This window comes from Thunnus albacares, chromosome 1 (genome assembly GCF_914725855.1).
Source record: "Thunnus albacares chromosome 1, fThuAlb1.1, whole genome shotgun sequence".
In the NCBI taxonomy this organism is placed as follows: Eukaryota; Metazoa; Chordata; class Actinopteri; order Scombriformes; family Scombridae; genus Thunnus; species Thunnus albacares.
In genome coordinates, this window is record NC_058106.1 from 21,344,916 (window position 1) to 21,365,428 (window position 20,513).

Sequence of the window (20,513 nt, forward strand, 5' to 3'; positions counted from 1 at the left end):
AACTTTGAAGCAGGAGCCTAAAACTTTGGATTTTGTCCCATGTGTGCAAAGTATGTGCATCACTGGGATCTAATTACATATAATGCTGCTCACTGATTGTTTTCAAAGTCATAAAATGTCAGCGTAAATGAAATATAGTTTCATTTCCCTTTTTTATGCACAACTTACATTGTACGTCTGTGTAAGAAAAACAATGCTGGCAGTTAAGACATCTCTTATTCAATAGAAGAGATTTCTGATAATGATGACACTGAACAGTAACATGCCTGGATAGATGTTTCTCACTTGTCTAACTTCTTGTGTTACTGCAGGATGTTTTGATTTACACTAGTCAGGTTAAAAGCTGGAAAACAATTCAGACCTTTTGCATACCTAAGTTTTTTATAAAGTGCAGCAAAAAAAAACTTCATCACAGTGTTTGAAGCCCAGCCTTTGTAAAATGTCTTTGATATTCGAACTTCTATTTTAAATGAGGCTGAGTTGTTTGTGCTCTTTGAAAGGGCGACACTCTTCTTTGATGGAAGAAATAATGATATGCATGCCTGACTGAATATGGCTAAAAGTATGTTTTAGCACATCAAAATAAAGCACTTTAAAAAGCATTAAAATGAGCTGGCCGATTAATAATTCACTCATACCTGTGGTGCACAGGAAGACGACTCCTCGCATTAGGATTCCTCCTTTTTGAAAGCCATGCAATTTGATACAAGCATATTCAGTTCCTTTCCTCCCCTCTGTCAGTCGCTAATCACCAAATAAGTGTGTTTCTGTGTTTTCACAAAGGAAATATATGCTTGCATATGAAAAATTTACAGCTTCCCAGCAGCTTATTAGAAACGCTTAGTTAAAAATAGCATGTGCATTAGGGAACCAGGTCTGAGGTTCTGTTTGATGTCAGTGAAAAGGTAGGTGGGTAAGTTGGGGTTCAAGGCTGTGTTGTCAGCGAAAGGTAGACAGCTGTAGTTTAATGGAAGGGTCCCTGTTTGTACTTTAAACTTTTTTTGTGATTGATGAATACAATGCCCATTCAAAGCAAGTGCAGAAAATCTATCTTGTAGGGAAAAAAGCAAGGAAGACCTCACAATGCATTTGGTAAACAGAGGAGCACTTGTTTGGGCTGATGATTGTCTGAAGATGTTTGCACAGTAGGCACACAGATGGTGTGTGTGTGTGTTAGAATATGGTGTATGAGCATCCTGGCCAACCTGTTATTTATCTGAAAGGTGCTCAGTCTCCCACTGTCTGAGGCTGAGCTGTTTCTAAGGTCCATCATTAGGACTACTGAAGTATTTCTTCTCATCGTTGTCATGTAGCTGTTGGAACAGAGCACAATTGTTCCTTTACAAATGACAGTCACTGTCAGACAGACAGCATTAGCGAACACAGAGAAAAGGCTTCCTCCTTTTTAAAGCCACTGTCAATCTTATTTTCTCTTTCTTGTTCCACAGCTCCTCAGTATTCATTAAAATCATTTAGAGGTACATCAGAAGCCTTTGTAAAATGCATATGTATTCTGCATGTCATTTCTTGAAAGATGCCTTCATTATTCTGGTGTTTTTTTATTTATCTCAAAGATAACACATATATGCACATGTACAGGCATTCAGACATATGTAAATGTCACATGTTCCCAACACTTCAGGCAATATGTGGTGCAACTTTTTTGATTATACAATATTATCATACATATATAAATACTAAGAGGTGAAAATACAAATTTGACAGTAAAACACTATTTATAAGTGAAATACTAAAACCTTAATGTATTGGGGTAATTATGTTCGTATAGGCTGGGGATGCAATTTAATCATCTTGCATGATTAGTAATTCAAAGGGTCATTTTTAATGCTTGCTATGAAAAAGGTATAAATGGATAGCCATGAGCCTCTCTCCTCACACCTTCTCCACCTAGCTGAGACAGCACTGGAAAAAGGGAAGAGCTTCTGTGTAGGATCGGGATCCTTACCTTCATTAAAGCAGGTGGTATATATATGCAGCAGCTGAATGTATGGGGAAGCAGCAAGGAGAAAGGAAAGAGGGTGGCAAGTGTAGGGGAGATAGAAAGGTAAGGGGAGCAGAAAGAAGGAGGGGAATTGTTAATACACCTGAAGACTTGGACACAATGTGATTTGACATATCTAACATAAATGTATGGGAAAGGTTGTATTGAAAGTTGGGGGCCTACTGCATGGAGGGAGATGGTAGTCTCTCCACTCTGAGACTGCAAGGTTGGTAGTCCTCAGAAATTGAGCTTAATAAATAATTCTTTTCATACCTCGTTCCTTACATTCAATTTATGGGAGCTGGAGCAAGGGAGGAGAAAAAATATTTTTGCGCTTGGTTCATCTGTGTCTATAGTATAGAGATCAGACAGTTTCATAAGAACATACTAATAAATAGATTTTAATGCATTTTTAATATTTAACTAAAGCGAATTTAACCTTATACACAGTATTTGTCATTTAACACATCTGTATTTAACAGGCTAATTTGTGGATGTGTCTATTTGTGGATATTTTTACTGTTACTATTACAGTTACATGTTGACACTGTGAAAACTGTTTCAGTGCAGACAGAGCAATTCTGTACTTACACATTTCTACAATATGTGTGTACTTGTGAGTGCTTTTGACAGCACGCACACACCTGTTTATGTGTTTCAGCATGCACATGTGCACATCCAGGTGTGCTGTGTGTGGGAGAAGCAGATGTGTTGTGTACTGTACTGTAGATGTTGCATTTAGTCTGTATAATGAACATGATGATTAGCATCCCCTAGATGCAGCATAGCAGCATTGCAGCTTGTGCTCTTTTTTTTTAAATTGTGCTCTGTGTTTTGCCATTAGTCTTCTGCTGTTGCTCATTCAAAAACAGGCGCACAAAATGTTATGGATTGTTCTCTGTATAACAGAGTAGATATGTAGATTTAATATAAGCTGTGGTTGAAGTTCGAGTTGTATGCTTATGGTTAGTTACAATCAAATTATTCAAGTTTATGTTATTGTTAATATAAACTAGGAGACATTCGGTGCAGTGGTGATTTGTTATTGCTTTTAAGCCATAAGTAGTGTGAGAAATCAGGAGACAGAGCAACAAAAAATGTTTGCAAATTCATATCACGTCCTTGTGAGTGCTTGTCATCCCTCACATTATAATTCCTTTTGTCTTTGAAGATAATAGGCCATAAATTGTCCTTGTTTGTGAGCCAACTCCCTGAAAGCTTAGTGTTTATGAGTTTTACCACCGGGTGTCTAATGGCCAAGCACCAGTGCTGTGTCTCTTTAGTGTCCTGTAAAGGTGAATGCCATATCATCTTGTTGTTCAGTGGCCTGAAGATTAAAAACGCTTCTGCTAATTAATATCTCCTCTCAATTTCTTCATCTTGAATTTGCCTTTCTTGCAACCATGCATAAAACTTGCTGTCATTATTTCACTCCTATTTATACTATATACAGTTAAGTCTTTTGATCAATAATAGAAGAACTGGATGTTCTAAATAATAGGAAATGATTTCATATATAGCTTCAATAATAGTTTCATTTTTTAAATGAATGTAGAATAATTACCTATGAAATATAAGATGAAATGGAACACTGCCCTTTATTGCTCTGGGCAGTGACACAGAATGTAGATTAAAAACCTGGATAGAAATGGGAAAAAGAAAAGACAATATTCAGGTATTGTTAGCATAGCATTAAAAGAGAATGACTTGTAGCACTAAGGGAGTTGTATCATCTCCATATTAATGGCCAACTTCCTGAGGGAATAGAGGTGAGGATTTTCAACACTGCAAGGAGGAGAGGGGCGTCGAAAGCCCTCTGCAGTGTGAAGGCGAAAGGGGAGTTAAGGGAGTTGGGGTATCAGAAGATACACTTTTAAAAAAGTGTACCATTGACGGTCCTTGAGTTAGCTTAAAGTTAAGGTGAATGGCAGAATGTGGCTGTTCTGTGCAAAGTGACAGTGAAGTTATGCAGCCTAGTTGGCGTGGACAGACTGGATGATATGTTACATTTTTTACAACCGGAGGCCTAAAGCTGCCACGGTTGAGACAGGAACTGTGGTAATGAGGGGGCAGAGGTTCCGGAGATGATGAGGACCCCATGTCAGTCAGTCAGTTTGCGGGGAATTCCCCTCCAAGAACGTTTCAATATTTTAAACATCTTCCACTTCCTTAGATATTGTTTACTGTAACTAGTTAGCTGTACGTTTTTAGAATATGGAGACAAACCAAGGACAAAGCAGATTGATGGCAGCTGTGATTGCACTGGAGATTTCAATGTCAGATGACCTGTTGTGGTTAATTCAGTCTGTGCTGTGTCAGTCACTCTGTCCAGCAGGCATCTTTTTTCCCCCCTTGAAAGCACAACAAGGCTGTGATTGCTCCAGAGACCGGTGCAGTGTGCTGACAGCCCCTTTGCTGCTTGAATAATACAGTCCAGCTATGGGAGGTGAGACAAGGTGCCAAAGTCCAATTCACTTACGGGACTCGACAGCACAAAAGCCTCTGGTTTACGGAAAAGGGGCATGAATTAATAATCACCAAATTGACTCTTAGGTTTTTTTTCTTCACTCCTGCTCTGCCTTATGCTTTCAAACAAAAGCCCACCCTGTGTATCTGTCAGAAGAGGTTTGGTGTGGATGGGGGCCCTGTGTCTAATGACCAGGCAGAATAGGTCAGGGTAACAGACTTCTGAATGAGTCACAAATTGTTAAAGTAATAATCTTGAAGATTTCCATTTAAATAAATGTCTGTTAAGTCACTATCTATTGCCAAATAAAGTAACACAATGATGATTGAGCCTATGGCCCACTGATGAAAGCCCTTGCATTTGCAGTGTCGGTGGCGACATTCCCAGGAAAAATCACAAGCAGCTCACAGTTAGTGACGTGTTTTTCATCACCCAGCAGTGGTTGGTCCACCAGAGAGGGTAGGGAGAGCTAACGCAACAGACTTGCTCTTCAGCTCACTTGTGTGTGAAGCAGCATACTGTTTTTTTCGGTCTCTGCTAGCGTTGTGAGTAAACGGTTACTGACGTCACACCGGCGACACTGTTTGGATCTCTGGGAAGTGAAGTCCAAAAACACACCTGCAATTACTGCTTATAATTGCTGCCAAAGTGAACGAAACGGAGATCTTCAAGAATGTAACTTTAATTTAACCAACCACATAGGTTTATATACAGAAATATACTGTATGTTTATACTATACTGTAAATGTACTGAAGTAACCTTAGACAGTTAAAACCAAAGTGCACCTCTATTTTTCACATTTGAAGTATATCTCACCCATGACTGCCCTTTTCTGTTCTTTCTTGAAAGCACGTGTGCTCTTGGAAAAGTCCTATATCCTTCTCCATCAGGACCCAATGTTGTGGTCATTGGTTCTGATCACTTGTTCATATCATAGATCCGCTTGTCTCACATGTGCACACCTATGCTCAGATACCAGTGTCCAACTGTTTTTATCTCTATTTCATTCCCAGTTTTACAATGTTTCGGTCATTTTTTTCCATCACCCCATCAAACAGGATACAGTAGTTGGATGTTAGTCATGGTGCTGGTGATGGTGTTGGGGTGTAGGATTCTTAAGAGAAAGTGATTGATCAGATTTATGGAGTCTTAATAGGCCGTGACAAGAGACTGCATCTGAGTAAGTCCTTCATCTGTCCCCCTCTCTTTCACTTTCTCTCTCCATCTCTCTCTCTATCACACACATAAATACACCCTGAGATAGACTGCCTGTTTGGGCCCTTCTCTGCAGCTCTCCAGTCCCTTAGCATAAACAGCCACTTGTTTCACCTCTCTGGTGCTAATTGAGTAATTGTGGAAGTGGCATATACTTGTAATCAATTATGTTTATCCTCTTAATCATGAGGCTGAGAGGATACTTGTGTCTACTTAATTCATGCTTACTTCCTGTACTGTATGTATGCATTTCACAGCTATGGCACATTCCCTGTGTTACCTGCTCTTATGCACACATTAAAATAGTCTTAAAATTTATTTTTTACACCGTATCCCTCCCTCAGTTACAAAAGTCATTAATGTCATTTTCATATATGTAAGTTATATTAGCTGTTATACTATTTTAACAGCCTGATATTAATTTTTCACAGTGTTGGATGTGGAGCTCTGTTTGGTTCTTCTGCTCTTCTTCTTCTTGTCCCAAGACTAAGAGACCTATTTTTTGTCTTACCTTCTATCTTTGAGGACTATAGTTTGCTTTGTATACTGTAGTGTTATTAAGCAGCTGATGGAGTGAGGAAAGGCCAAGGTGCAGAGATGCAACTATGATGTGCAATGCAATGGAAAAACTGAAAGAGCAATGAGTTTTAAAGGAATAGGTATTATAATTATCAAACTGAATTAGAATCCCCAAACTTAAGAATACATATATATTGTCATGATTTTCCTATTTAGAATAGAAATCAAAAGATCAACCAAATTGTTAAAATGTGAAAGTGTCCACACAAGACTGCCCTTGTTTTCCCTGAGAGATGAGTTAAGGGGAAGTAGGAGTGGACTGAAGTAGAGTTGAGGAGGAGGAGGAATTGGCGAGGACAGTGCCATGACTGAGAGGTTAATGTCAGGGAATGGGAGGTTCCTTTTGTTTAACATTCCCTTTGTTTATTGGCGGATGTGTTTAATAGGATTGACTGTGACTGGACCCTAATAGGGCCTCCCTGACTGATCCCGGTGTCTCTGGGAGATCTCGCAGGCTGCTCTGTCCAAAGCCAGGTCCCCCACTGGGTAATCAGCTCAACTGCCCTCGTCCTGATTGGAGCTGACATTTTAATGTCTGGAGCAGGAGCGTGGTCAGCCCCGCTTAACCTGACCCCCCGCCAAACCACCCCTCCCCTACCAATGCCCTCTGTTCTCAATTTGCCCTTCCAGGACTGTACAAATCAGGCAAAATTTAACTCTTTATGGGCTTGTTAGGGGTTAGCAAGATACCTCCTTAAGTTTCACAGTGAATTCTTTACACAGGTGACAAAGCGTTGCAGCTCCCCCATGCAGGCTCCATGTGGATTTAGCTCCGCTCGAGCCCGAGCTTAACTGAGTGCTCAACTGTGATGCCTCTCTGTGTGCCACCTCTAGTTTCTCTTTCTCTCTTTCTTTATAAAGTGGAGTAGTTTTAAAGTGGTTTGCAGGGGCTCTTGTGTGAGGCCTTGCTCCGCAGTCATGGAAAGGAAAAGACTTTCTATTTTGTTAATATTGGCTTTGTATGCATTAAAAAGGTTAGCCATATGATCAGGGTTGTGAGCTAGCAAAACACTTCAAGTCCCAATGGCATGTTTTAATGTCTTGAAAATCTTTGAGTAAAATGAAAGCTTGTAGTTGTATGCTACCAACATTCAAGGAAGCATTGAGTTTTGCACAGAGGTTTAAAAAGAGGTTGGAGAAGGCTTAACTGGTTACAGAAATACCAGTGAAACAGATAATTTCACTGGCATTCACTTGCTTGTGGAAACAAAGAGCAAAGGGATTTCTGAAGCAGTGTCAAACTGTAGTCACTGCTTGACAAAAATATTCTTTTCTTGATCCTTTTAAAATGGCCTGATTCCCTTAGTTTAATGAATACAATTTTAACAAGGAACTAACCAATGACTATTGGTTATAGATCCAAAATCTGAATTTTATCTTCTTCCTAAGCTGGTCCCCATCGTCCTCAGGAATCCTTGTAGACAATTCTGTGACAACAAAGACAATTACCTTCTTGTATATAGCTTGTACAGTAAAATGTAAAAAGACTTGGTTGAAGACCTTTGTGTTAAATTTGGTGTGATATATTTCCTTTGTAATATACTTGTATCACAACATCAGGACCACTTTCAAACAAACAACATTCTAGCGCTATAGACTGTAGACAAGAAAATACTGTGCATTAACTGACTGAAAACATTGAAATACCCATTAAATACATTACAGGTAAAGACTATCTGACTAAAAGTGATTACAGAAACAAGTCATGTTTAAAGCAGAGATTTAGACTGTGGATCTCTCACCATCCATACTGTATGATGAGGTCGCGAGATGTTTGTGTACCATGTCTCAAGTTTAGAAACTCATGTGGACTGAAAATATGTGGTGGTGTGAAACCTAAAGCTGCACCCTGTGGTAAATTAATATTTGTATTAGCTATTTATGGTGTTGTATGTTACCCTGACAACCCAACATTGAAAGGGACAGCCTATCAGAGCATGTTGGCTGTGGGTCCCTCTGCAGCAGCATGAGAAGAAGAGTAAAAAGTGTGTGGTATTTTTATATGAGGAAACAAGAGTTGTATTACAACACCTTTTCTTCCCAATTCCCATTAAATGCAGTTATATCACATTTAAGAAAGACAGTCCAAAGCCCTTTATCCACAGTTATTGATTGACCTGTTCCCAGGCTGCCAAGTCCTCACCTTGTCTTGACATGCCTGCTCTTCTCCCTTTATCCCTCCCTGTTTGTGTGCATGTGTGTCTGCGTGAATATGTGTATGTTCAGAAGTGTCCGGCCACTTGGAACGGCACCAGTCAGATTCCCCGATCCCTTCCAAAAGGCCCTCTTCACGCTCAGAGACCTCTGAGAGCCCGCTCTCCTCAAAGCGTCCCAGGACATCTGAAAAGAGGGCTGCAGAGCAGGTGAGTGTTACTGTACAAACCACAGAATTTTGTTACCATTGATGCATTCAGATATTCATAAAACTCTGTTTCTCAAACTCTTTGAATTAGGGATTCGGATGGTTAACTCATCCTCAATTACCAAGACCTCATTATAAGCCTAAAACTTACACATCAATTAAAAGAAGAAATGTAAAAATGTACTATTAATAATTTTTAGTTAGTTATCCCACTGACCCTTTTTATACTATGCAGGGTTTTTTTCAAATCTACTCAGAATTATTTTAGCCTTTCTGCTGCAGTTGCACTGCTAATTGTGTATAAGGTGGAAAATCAATATAGTATTTGACAGATGAGAGCACTTTGAAGTGGGTGCCAAGACTCAGTGGTGCTCAGTATTACACACTTGTCTGTGATCAGAGGAATCTGCCTGCTTGAGGGAAGGGTGCCCCACTCTTCTCCCTGATCTACAGCTCCTCTTCTCTCACAAAGCCATTTCACCCTATTAACCCTCTGTGGATCTGTTTTTTCCCATTCTTTCTCTGTTTCTCTGTTCCTGTATCTACTTTCAACCAGATGTACCAGTGCCCCTACTGCAAGTTCACCAACACTGACCTGAATCGTCTCAGAATGCACGTGATGACACAGCACTCTGTCCAGCCCATGTTACGCTGCCCATTATGCCAGGACATGCTCAACAACAAGATCCATCTGCAGTTCCACCTCACACACCTGCACAGTGTAGCGCCTGACTGCGTTGATAAGCTTATCGCCACAGTAAGTCTTGTTCTGTGTGTATTTTGTCGTTGGAAAAGTTTTCAGTTTTTTTTTTTTTCATTTTTCAGCCAACAATGCTTTTGAATCTTTTTCCTTACCTAGGTAATGTGAAGTTGTCTCTTGTTTTGTTAAATTGACATGTATTAGCTTGGCATGGCAAGTACATATTGTTTATTCTGGTCATCCAGTGCCATAGCAAATATAATGCATAAGTACTTACAGTAATACCTTATCTTAAGTTTATATATATCAGGGAATGCAGAAGAGAAAAGCACAAGAGATTAACAAATGGATGGCCTTGTCACCTGGGTAAGCTTTGTTGTATACGTAGCGCCAATGTAAGTTCTTATTCCAATTTGTCTGTCTACTCTGTCCCATTTTGTGTCCGTCATTATCTCCACAATCATTTATATTTTGTGTTAGAGGCAAGGAGACCACAACCAGTCCGTGCTGTGCTGAGTTTTATAGGCCCAACATATTGCTACTTATACACATTACAGCCAGCCAGATTGCAGGCAGTGGGTCAGGTCAAGGACCACTGTAAGGATTCAGCAATGCCAAGAAGATGAGTCACTCTCTCTTATTCAATCCCTCACCCTGGAGTGGCTGCCTTGCTGTGTGAACAATTGTTATTCCTGTCTTCCTTCCTCTAAATTGCCATCATTTATTCCTTTATCAAACACAAAGAATGCTGTTAATTGTGAAATGGCTGCAGGCAACCCCATTGGCTCATTGGAAATGATTGGGCCTTGTTAAGATGCATATTTTTTCTGTTCTTTTTCATTGTCTTAATGCGCCTTTCATCAGAGCCTTTTTTCAGCTCTCGTCTCAGTCTTTTGGGGGAGGGGAACTCATAATCTGTTTTTGAAATTTTTTTTAATGATTTCAAGATAAGGAGGTCTCTTAGCTCCCAGTTCACATTCAGTTGACATTCTTACAATGTCTATGATCACCTGTGGGCTAGTCAAAACAAAGCCTTTTATTATGAATATGTTAAAATAATTATGACAGAGATGAATGAAAATTTAATTTCCAAAACAACAAACAAGAAACAGTTTCCCCTCTTTAAGAAATTCAAGTGGAGGCAATAGAAATGTTATTATTCACTACTGACTACTGATTTAGCCAAAATCAAGTCACATATAAATATTACATGTATAGACTGTGTTGAAAACACACTGTATTTTAAAATATTATATCAATACTCAGCTGCACTACAAAAAATAAGATATACAATTTGTAGTGTTTGTAGCATAGTCATGTGGTCTTTGACTCTCAAGTCCTGAAGTTAGATTTATATCAGCTGCAGTGCACTGGTGGACCCTTTTCTACTGAGATAGGATACTCTCCTTGCTTCCTTTAATGTTCATCAAGAGGAAATAAAATTTTATTTGCCCTGTTTTCTTGTAAATCACTGAGCAAATCTTTGTTCTGTTCCACCCTGTGAAGTTAAATAGCTTGCTGGACAATCACCGAGTAAAACATTGCTCTGTCTGCTGCCTGGCCATCTTCATCCCCCATCTAGAAAGTAAATGGCAAGCACATTAGTATGGTAGACGGCAATATTTATTTCTTTTATAGAGGTAGTAATGTACTGAACCACTACAAGAGGACCGTGACAGAACAGCAGTAATATAACACACATTAAAGCCAGCACCTTTTTATAACTGGTGAATGCAGATGGAAAGGTCCTTTTCCTTTCCACATGTCTAAGGAGAGGAGCATAATTAATTCTGAAATAGGTGACTTTTATTTCTTGCCAAGCATGCATAATGATGCGTTCACTCTCCCACCCTTCATCCACCTATCGTCTTTGCACTCCCTCCTCCCTCCTTTCGTTCCCACCCCATGTCTCTCTTGCCTCTTTGTCTCAAACACAGTACATATGTATAGTACTGTATATATATATATATATATATATATATATATATATATATATATATATATATATATATATATATATATATACATTAACATACTGTATATATCCTCAAGTCCTCCCTCTCTCCCCCTATGTTTCATTTTCATTTTCTGTCTGTGTAAGATAGGGGTAATGAAAATAATTGTGCTTCATTAATTCTGGGTCTGGCTGGATGATAGCCATTTTGAACTATGTTTGCCAATTAGGCGGTCCAAATTAAAAGTGACCTTGGGATACTCTGCTCTTTCCTCTAATCGGCTAATGAAGCAGTTGTCTAGAAACAGTCCACTTTGTAATGTAAATCATCAATTTTTTGTGTTTTATGACTTTTCATGTTGGTTGCATTAATTCTCTACTTTTAATTTTAAAGAGTAGGAGAGATGTAACAAAAACACAGAAGAAAAATGCTGGATGTGTTTTGATGAATTTGTGGCCACACTAATCATAGTGTTGGTCTTAGTGATGGGAAGAGTTAACTGTTATGATAAACCTTGAAACCTGTCTTGCTTACGAATGATTCTGCTCCATTTGGATTTAGCCTGTATGCTATATGACATGCTAAAATATCCTCAGCTGTGCCTCTCTGCTTTTTAAGACTATTTTTTATGGCATTTTTTCCCTTAATTAGAGAATTTAGAGTGTTGAGTGACAGGAGTAATGGGAAGAATGCATGGGGAGAAACAGAATAAAGACATGTGACAAAGGTCCCCATCCAGAATTGAACCAGGGACATCACACTAAAAGTGGAAGTGACTGAGACTGCAGGCCCACCAGGATGCATTCTTTAAGATTGTTTTTCCCTTTTGTTTCTCTCATTTGAGACACCTTTATTTGATATTACTTAAGAGAACTACCAGGATAACCACAATAAGTCTTTAGGTTAAGACTGAAGTGTGACGAGCGTCTTAAAATTGAGGTTCAAGCGTCTTAAAATTGAGGTTCAGCAGCGAAACAGAAGGGAAAAGAGGAGGGATGTGGGTAGTGTGAATTGAAATGCAGCATGTAGGGCGAAGCTGATTACTCTGTTTGTGAAGTTAATTGAAGGAAGGTGAAAAAGACAGGACCTCATCTTCCAACCTCTTCCAGTTTCAGCTGATGATTATTGTTAAATAGGTATCTGTTAATGAATGATTTTGATGAATTATCAGGTTTTGGGGGTGAAATGAGGGTATCAGAGGGAGAAATAGGAAGACAGTTGGGTGAAAGCAGCAGGAATAAACAGAGGTTGCTGTCTTTCACACATGATTGACTTCAACCTTTTGAGAGCGGGCAGAACCTGGGTTTCTCTCTGTACTTTTTCAATCAATACTTACTCGTCTTTGAAATGTTCCAATTAGAAAAGTAGGTGGAAAAAACATTTTTTTCTAATTTAAAATGCCCACCTTTTTATCAACAATGAAATTGTTTTTCTTTTGATTCTATTGTTTTTTTATAAAGGAATAAACAGTCTAATTTTCAAGTCTTTTTAAATGGAATCATTTTTTATTAAACTGACACAACTGTTCTACTGTGAATTCAGAAGCAAGCTTTTAATTGTAAGATGGCTGGATGCAGTTTTTCTACTTTTACCTAATACAGTAGTTGTTTCTTCAAGAACATTTTTAAAAAGGCACGTGACAAAGTACAGGCTTGTGAGACTTTACATTTTGTAAATTACAAACAAAGTAAAAAGAATGGTTGTGACTGTGTGTATTCATGTGTACACAGACAGTTACTCAGTGATTAATATGAAAATAGTAACATTCAAGTGTATGAGGATCTCAGTATTGACTCATTGGTATCTCTTAATTTTTTTGTGTTTGGTGTCAGTTATCCTCAGTGCAATGTAAAAATGTAATAGTCAGTATTGATCTGTCTTACCCCTTGCTGGTAAAATACAAAGAGATGATTAATACTAGAATTACTTTGTGTTTTGTTTTTCCAGGTGACAGCAACTGATGTACTGCCAGCAAGCATGTTCATACCTGTACCTGGTCCAGACAGAGAGTCCCAGAACACCCCTCATGCCACAGCCAACTCGAACTCTGAAGATACAAAGAAGCAAGTTGGTCAGTATCTGACTGTGTTAGAAATTTGGGAGTTACTTAGAGTAGGTCTCTTTTTTCATATATAAAATTCTTCTAAAATGTTCTTGGAAGTTAGAAAGTATATAAATAAATAAATTACAGTAATTTCACTTATGTGTTCTGTCATGAGCATATTATCATTGGGTCATCATGGTTGAATGTATTACTTTATAACTATGCAAGCACACACTGGTGCAATGTGAAGTCACTTAGTTTTTACTTATACTTTAAGTAAAGAATCATTATTCAGGTATTGTTGGTCATTTTAGTTTTACAAAAGCATTGTGTTGGCAATGGTTTCATTACATTTTTCATAGACAGTGGGCCTCATGATTGAATGTTTTCTTATTTTTGTCTTATATTTGTTCTGATGAATGCCACCTGTTCATGAGGAGGTGCGCGTTCGTGAGATGTGAGCATAATCTAAGCCCCTAAAATTGCCATATAAGGCTCCATATTCTGCTTTGTTTGTGGGCAAGTTTCATTCACAAAAAGTTCCCAAAGAGTAAAAACACTGCACTGCAGAAAACTGATGAATGCCACAAATGTTCTTAAACCACTCATATGTGCATTTTAAGAACAAATCTGTCTGTACGAATGCTTCTTGCATGAGGCCCAATGTACTTCTCCATGCTAAAGCATTTGTTCACAACAAGACAATATGAATAATGGTTGGTATTCACAGGCTTTATAGTTAGTCATTGCTTTTTCATGTTAACACAATGAGTGCTTTAATGTCCTCATAGATATTACTGTGGAAAATATTAAACTTTGCAAATGCAGGCACCTGATGAATTGCTCTCTTCTTTTGGTTTATTTTTTCACAGATGTATCAGATGCTGACCCAGAGAAGGGGGTGTCACTCCCTACAGAAATGGCTGAAGCTCGCAAGTCACCTCTTGAAGATCAACAAACGGAGAGGGATGATTCCACAGGATTCCTGTGCTGGAAGAAGGGCTGCAACCAAGTGTTCAAGTCCTCCAACTCCCTCCAGATGCACTTCAATGAAGTTCACAACAAAAGGCCCCAGTTGCCTGTTTCAGATCGCCATGTCTACAAGTACCGTTGTAACCAATGCAGCTTGGCCTTCAAGACTGTGGAGAAACTACAGCTCCATTCACAGTACCATGTGATCAGAGCAGCCACCATGTGCTGCCTCTGCCAGCGAAGCTTCAGAACACTACAGGCCTTGAAGAAACATTTGGAAACCAGCCACCTGGAGCTGAGTGAAGCTGATATCCAGCAGCTGTACGGTGGCTTATTGATGAATGGTGACATTATGGTCATGGGTGATCCATCCCTCAGTGAGGAGCATGGAAGTCTGGGAGAAGATGACAAAGAGGGAGATGAGAGTGACCCAGAGGAAAAACAAAGCCCAACAGGTAGTGACTCTGGCTCACTGCAGGAAGATTCTGGATCTGAACCTAAACGTGCTTTGCCATTTAGAAAGGGCCCCAACTTTACTATGGAGAAGTTCTTGGATCCATCTCGTCCTTTCAAGTGCACTGTATGCAAAGAGTCTTTTACACAGAAGAACATTCTTCTGGTTCACTATAACTCTGTCTCCCACCTGCACAAGGTTAAGAGGGCTCTTCAGGAGTCAACTACTGGTCAGCCTGAGCCTACCAGCAGCCCTGACAACAAGCCATTCAAGTGCAGCACTTGTAACGTGGCATATAGCCAGAGTTCTACTTTGGAGATTCACATGCGCTCTGTTCTACATCAGACCAAAGCTAGGGCAGCCAAACTTGAAGCCGCAGGAGGGATCACTAGCTCTGCAAGTGCTACTGGTACAAGTGGTGGAGGGTCCAGCATCAGCACTTCAACATCGAGTCCAAGCCCAGCCAGCAACTCAACTACTAGCTCTACCAACCACAGTTCTTCTGGGTCTCAAACAGCTCAGAATATTCTTGGAGGAAACCACATGAGCCAGACCCATAGCATCGAAAGCCTGGGGAATTCTTCAGTGAGCTGCCATTCCTCACCATCTGAGAACCATGAAGTAAAAAAGTCTAAATTTACAGACATGCTGTCTGCTAGAGGGCAACAACAGCAGCTTCAACAACAACAGCAATTGGCACAGGCTCAAGCCCAAGCCCAAGCCCAACTTCAGCAAGAGCTCCAACAGCAAGCTGCTCTTTTACAATCACAGCTATTCAACCCAGCACTTCTGCAGCACTTCCCAATGACAACAGATGCACTTCTCCCCCTGCAACAGCAGCAGTTGCTATTTCCTTTCTACATCCCTGGAGCAGAATTTCAGTTGAACCCAGAGATCAGCATCAGTAACTCAGCACTTGGTCTAGCAGGATCCACCTCCTCACTGCTGGAAGATCTAAAAAACTCAGCCCAGCAGGCCCAGCAGAGCTGCTTGCAGCAGCAACTGATGCATCACCACCTTCAACAGCAACATCAACAACAACAGCAGCAACAACAGCAGCAGCAACAGCAGCAGTCTCACTCACAGGCTCAGGGGCAGATGGCATTGTTGCAGCAGAGTGCATCTCTCCTCCAGCAGGTTGAAAAAAAGAAGCATCAATCCTCTCAGAATGAGAAAGACAGAGAAATACAAAGAGAGAAGGACACAACTGAAAAAAATGAGGAATATGTTAACAAAGATTCTACAGACATCAAGCCAAAAGAAAAGAAGGACATCCAGCATATTTCAATAAATATAAACCACGATACTGGCTTACCTCCACCAAGGATTGCTTCAGATGCTCGTGGAAATGCAACCAAAGCCCTGCTGGAAAATTTTGGGTTTGAGTTAGTGATTCAGTACAATGAAAATAAACAGAAAGCTCAGAAAAAGACAGCTGGACCTACAGGATCAAGTGGTCCAGGTGGGATAACAAGAGTGGTGGACCCCATTGAGGGATTAGAGAAACTGGAATGTGAAGCCTGTGGCAAGCTGTTTTCAAACATACTGATTCTAAAGAGTCACCAGGAGCATATCCACCAGGCCTTTTTTCCATTTCGATCCCTTGAGAGATTTGCCAAGGAATACAGAGAGCATTATGATAAACTCTATCCACTGAGGCCCCCTACACCAGAGGCTGCTGTGGCTCCTCCACCGCCTCCTCCTCCGCCCCCACCTCCTCCTCCTCCACCCCAAAGAGCTCCCACACCAAATATTCCTGTCTCTGCTGCCTCACTCACACCTCCAACTGTATCTACTCCACAGCCACCAGTTCCAATGGCACAAATTCCCATGCCAATGGATTTGCCCCTCTTTTCGCCACTCATGATGCAGCCCATGTCTCTCCAGTCCTTGCCCACTCAGCTGCCTCCCCAGTTGCCGTCTGTTGAGCCAAGCCTGGCCTCAGACCTGGCTCAGCTCTATCAACAACAGCTCACACCAGCCATGCTACAGCAGCAGAATAAGAGGCCACGGACACGCATCACTGATGACCAGCTGAGGGTCCTGCGACAGTACTTTGATATCAACAATTCACCAAATGAGGAACAGATTAAAGAGATGGCAGACAAGTCAGGGCTGCAGCAAAAAGTCATAAAGCACTGGTTCAGGAACACTCTTTTCAAAGAGCGACAGCGCAACAAAGACTCACCATACAATTTCAATAACCCACCAACAACAACCCTAGAAGACACCAAAATTGACTCTAAACCTCCTTCCCCTGAACCTCAGAAACAAGATTTTTATGGAAGCAAGAGATCATCCAGAACTAGGTTTACTGACTACCAGCTAAGAGTGCTACAAGACTTCTTTGATGCCAATGCTTATCCTAAAGATGATGAATTTGAACAGCTCTCCAACCTTCTGAGCCTCCCCACTCGTGTTATTGTTGTGTGGTTCCAAAATGCTCGTCAGAAGGCAAGGAAGAATTATGAAAACCAGGGTGAAGGGGGAAAAGAAGGTGAAAGGCGAGAATTGTCAAATGACCGCTATATCCGTACCTCAAATCTGAACTACCAGTGCAAAAAATGCAGTCTGGTTTTCCAGCGTATATTTGATCTAATAAAACATCAAAAGAAGCTGTGTTACAAAGATGAAGACGAGGATGGACAGTATGACAGCCAAAATGAGGATTCACTGGATCTTTCAAATGAATGTTATACTCCCTCTGGGTCTTCCTGTCACACCCCAATGCCCTCCTCTTCAAGTCTTTGCCCACTTCCACCCTCCACTTCAGCATTCTCACACCTCCCAGCCAATGAAAAAGAGGAGGCATCACCAGCAACCACCTCAAACCTCTATGATGAGAAGCCCAAGCAGCTACCAGAAATTTCTGCTGATCCACGAGAAAACCAAACCTCTATTAAGCAGGAAATTGTGCATCAACCCCAATCTGAGGCACAACACCATAAACCTCAGAGAGAAGAGAAGATTCAAACAATCTCCAAGCCCATCAAACATTCATCTCCTTCCTTCTCTCAGCAACAACAGCAGTGTGGTCCCTCAGCCTCTCAGACAAGCCAGGCCCCATCTCAAAGCTCCCACATGAGCCTCAATGCACACCTGACCTCTGCTACACAACAGGCACAGCAGATGATCCCATACCAGTGTGAGCAGTGCAAGATTGGCTTCCCCTCTTTTGAGCACTGGCAGGAACACCAGCAATTACACTTCCTCTCTGTGCAAAATCAATTCATCCACCCTCAATTTCTTGACCGTCCAATTGACATGCCTTTCATGCTATTTGATCCCAGCAATCCTCTCCTGGCAAGTCAGTTACTCTCTGGGGCAATGCCACAGATTCCCAGCAGTTCTGCCACCTCTCCGTCCACTCCCACCTCCACCATGAACTCCCTGAAGAGGAAGTTGGAGGAGAAAGCTGGCACTAGCCCAGGAGAGAACGACAGCACAAATAGCGGAGAGGAGCCACAGAGAGACAAGAGGCTTAGAACCACCATCACACCTGAGCAATTAGAGATCCTTTATCAGAAGTATTTATTAGATTCAAATCCTACACGTAAAATGCTTGACCACATTGCTCATGAGGTAGGATTAAAAAAGAGAGTAGTGCAAGTCTGGTTCCAAAACACAAGAGCTAGAGAGAGAAAAGGCCAGTTTAGAGCAGTAGGGCCAGCTCAAGCTCATCGTAGATGCCCATTTTGTAGAGCTCTTTTTAAAGCAAAAACTGCCCTTGAGGCACACATTCGCTCTCGTCACTGGCATGAAGCCAAACGTGCTGGCTATAATTTAACTCTCACTGGTATGTTACCTGAACCGGAGGGGATGCAAATAAAAATGGATGTTCTAGATACATCAAGCTACTCCCAACTGGCCCCTACAAACAGTGATGGACAAAGCTCTTCCATGTCACCAGTGAATAGAGGCATGGATTTGTCTCCCAGGGCTCTACTGAGCCCTTCATCCATTAAAGTTGAGGGAATGGAAGATTTTGAGAGTGCAGCTATGTCCTCTGTGAACCTCAGCTTTGATCCAAGCAAACTTGATAATGACGACTGCTCTTCTGTGAATACAGCCATCACAGACACAACCACAGGTGATGAGGCCAATGTGGATAATGACAGTGCTGATGCGAAGCACAGCCAAAGTAGTGGTGATTACCTGTCTAAGTCTGGGGGCACTGTCCCCATCCTTGAAAATGATGACCAGATGTCCTCAGGGCTGGTAAGCCCTGCAACAAGCTATTATGCGAAGGACTATGAAAATGAAAATATAATTGACCACAGTGAGACATCCAGTCTGGCTGACCCCTGCTCACCAAGTCCTGGAGCTTCAGGTAGCAGGAGCATTGACAGCGGAGATCGTCCTGGCCAAAAGCGCTTCCGAACCCAGATGACTAACCTCCAGCTGAAAGTGTTGAAATCCTGTTTTAACGACTACAGGACTCCCACTATGCTGGAGTGTGAGGTACTTGGCAACGACATTGGACTTCCAAAGAGAGTGGTTCAGGTGTGGTTTCAAAATGCCCGTGCCAAGGAGAAAAAGGCAAAGCTCAACATGGCCAAGCACTTTGGAATAAATCAGACGTCCTACGAGGGGCCGAAGACCGAATGCACTTTGTGTGGTGTCAAGTACAGTGCTCGCCTCTCTGTTCGTGATCACATTTTCTCCCAGCAACACATCTCTAAGGTGAAGGAAACCATTGGCAGCCAGATCGATAAGGAAAAAGAATACTTTGACCCAGCCACTGTCCGCCAACTTATGGCCCAGCAAGAGATGGACCGCATTAAGAAGGCCAATGAAGTTTTAGGACTGGCACAGCAGCAGGCCATGCAGCAGCAGGGGATGTTCGATAATCCTGCAATGCAGGCGCTGAATCTCCAGTCAGCCTATCCAAATCTGCAAGGCATCCCACCTGTCCTTTTGCCAGGGGTTGGCAGCCCCTCTCTTTCCAGCTTTAACTCATCTAATTCAGGTATGTCATCATTTGGTATTCATTCACTGATATACAGCTAAAACTCGAGTTTCAGATGGGCTTTTCAACTAAATTGTAACTAATCTACACAATTATCAGCCTTTATTACAGTAAACATACTGTAATTATATATTGTAATTAAAGGGTTAGTTCATACTTTTTGAAGTAGGGTTGTATGAGGTAGTTATCCATAATCAGTGTATTACCTTCAGTAGATGGTGGTTGGCACACTCCCAATTTGGAGAAGCAGATAGGAGAATCGACAAGGAAGCTAAGAAATGTGTGCAATGGGGCAGCAGCAAAACATATTTTAGCCACCTAAAAAAGGCCCACCTAAAAAAAAAAAAAAAAATCAATATTAGTTTAAGTGTACACTATATTTAGAATATTTTCACCGCTTTTCCTTGCCGTCAGACAGCACCTTTCCTCTGGCACTACATTTTCTCAACCATAGAATTTCCGTATTCGTATGCATGTCGCGTACTGTATTACGCTGCAAATCAGCTGCCTGCTTCTCTAAACTGGGGGCGTGCCAAATGCTATCTACCATGGGTAATACACTGTCTATGAATAAGTACCTCATACAACCCCACTTAAAAAAATAGGAACTAACCCTTTAACTGTGAAATCTAGTAATAACAGTACAGCACTAGAATACAATATTTCTACTCTTTTTAAAATAATTTCTCCTCCTATTAATCGTTCTGTCATGTGTACTAATTTACATTGGCAGTCATACTGTAGAATGTGTAAATTGTCAACGTTGGACTTTGAAAATAAGGGAGATTATCTG

The 20,513-nt window shown here is 40.9% G+C and overlaps 1 protein-coding gene across 2 annotated transcripts in view; it reads left to right on the forward strand.

Moving 5' to 3' along the window:
- Window positions 1-20,513, forward strand: part of zfhx3b (zinc finger homeobox 3b) — a 344,549-nt gene that overhangs the window by 318,667 nt on the left and 5,369 nt on the right. For both annotated transcript variants that reach the window (XM_044349187.1, XM_044349196.1), the window contains 4 exons: window positions 8,491-8,627; window positions 9,183-9,383; window positions 13,229-13,352; window positions 14,198-19,720. In XM_044349187.1, coding sequence (XP_044205122.1) covers window positions 8,491-8,627; window positions 9,183-9,383; window positions 13,229-13,352; window positions 14,198-19,720 — 5,985 coding nt within the window. The remainder of the gene's footprint in view (window positions 1-8,490; window positions 8,628-9,182; window positions 9,384-13,228; window positions 13,353-14,197; window positions 19,721-20,513) is intronic.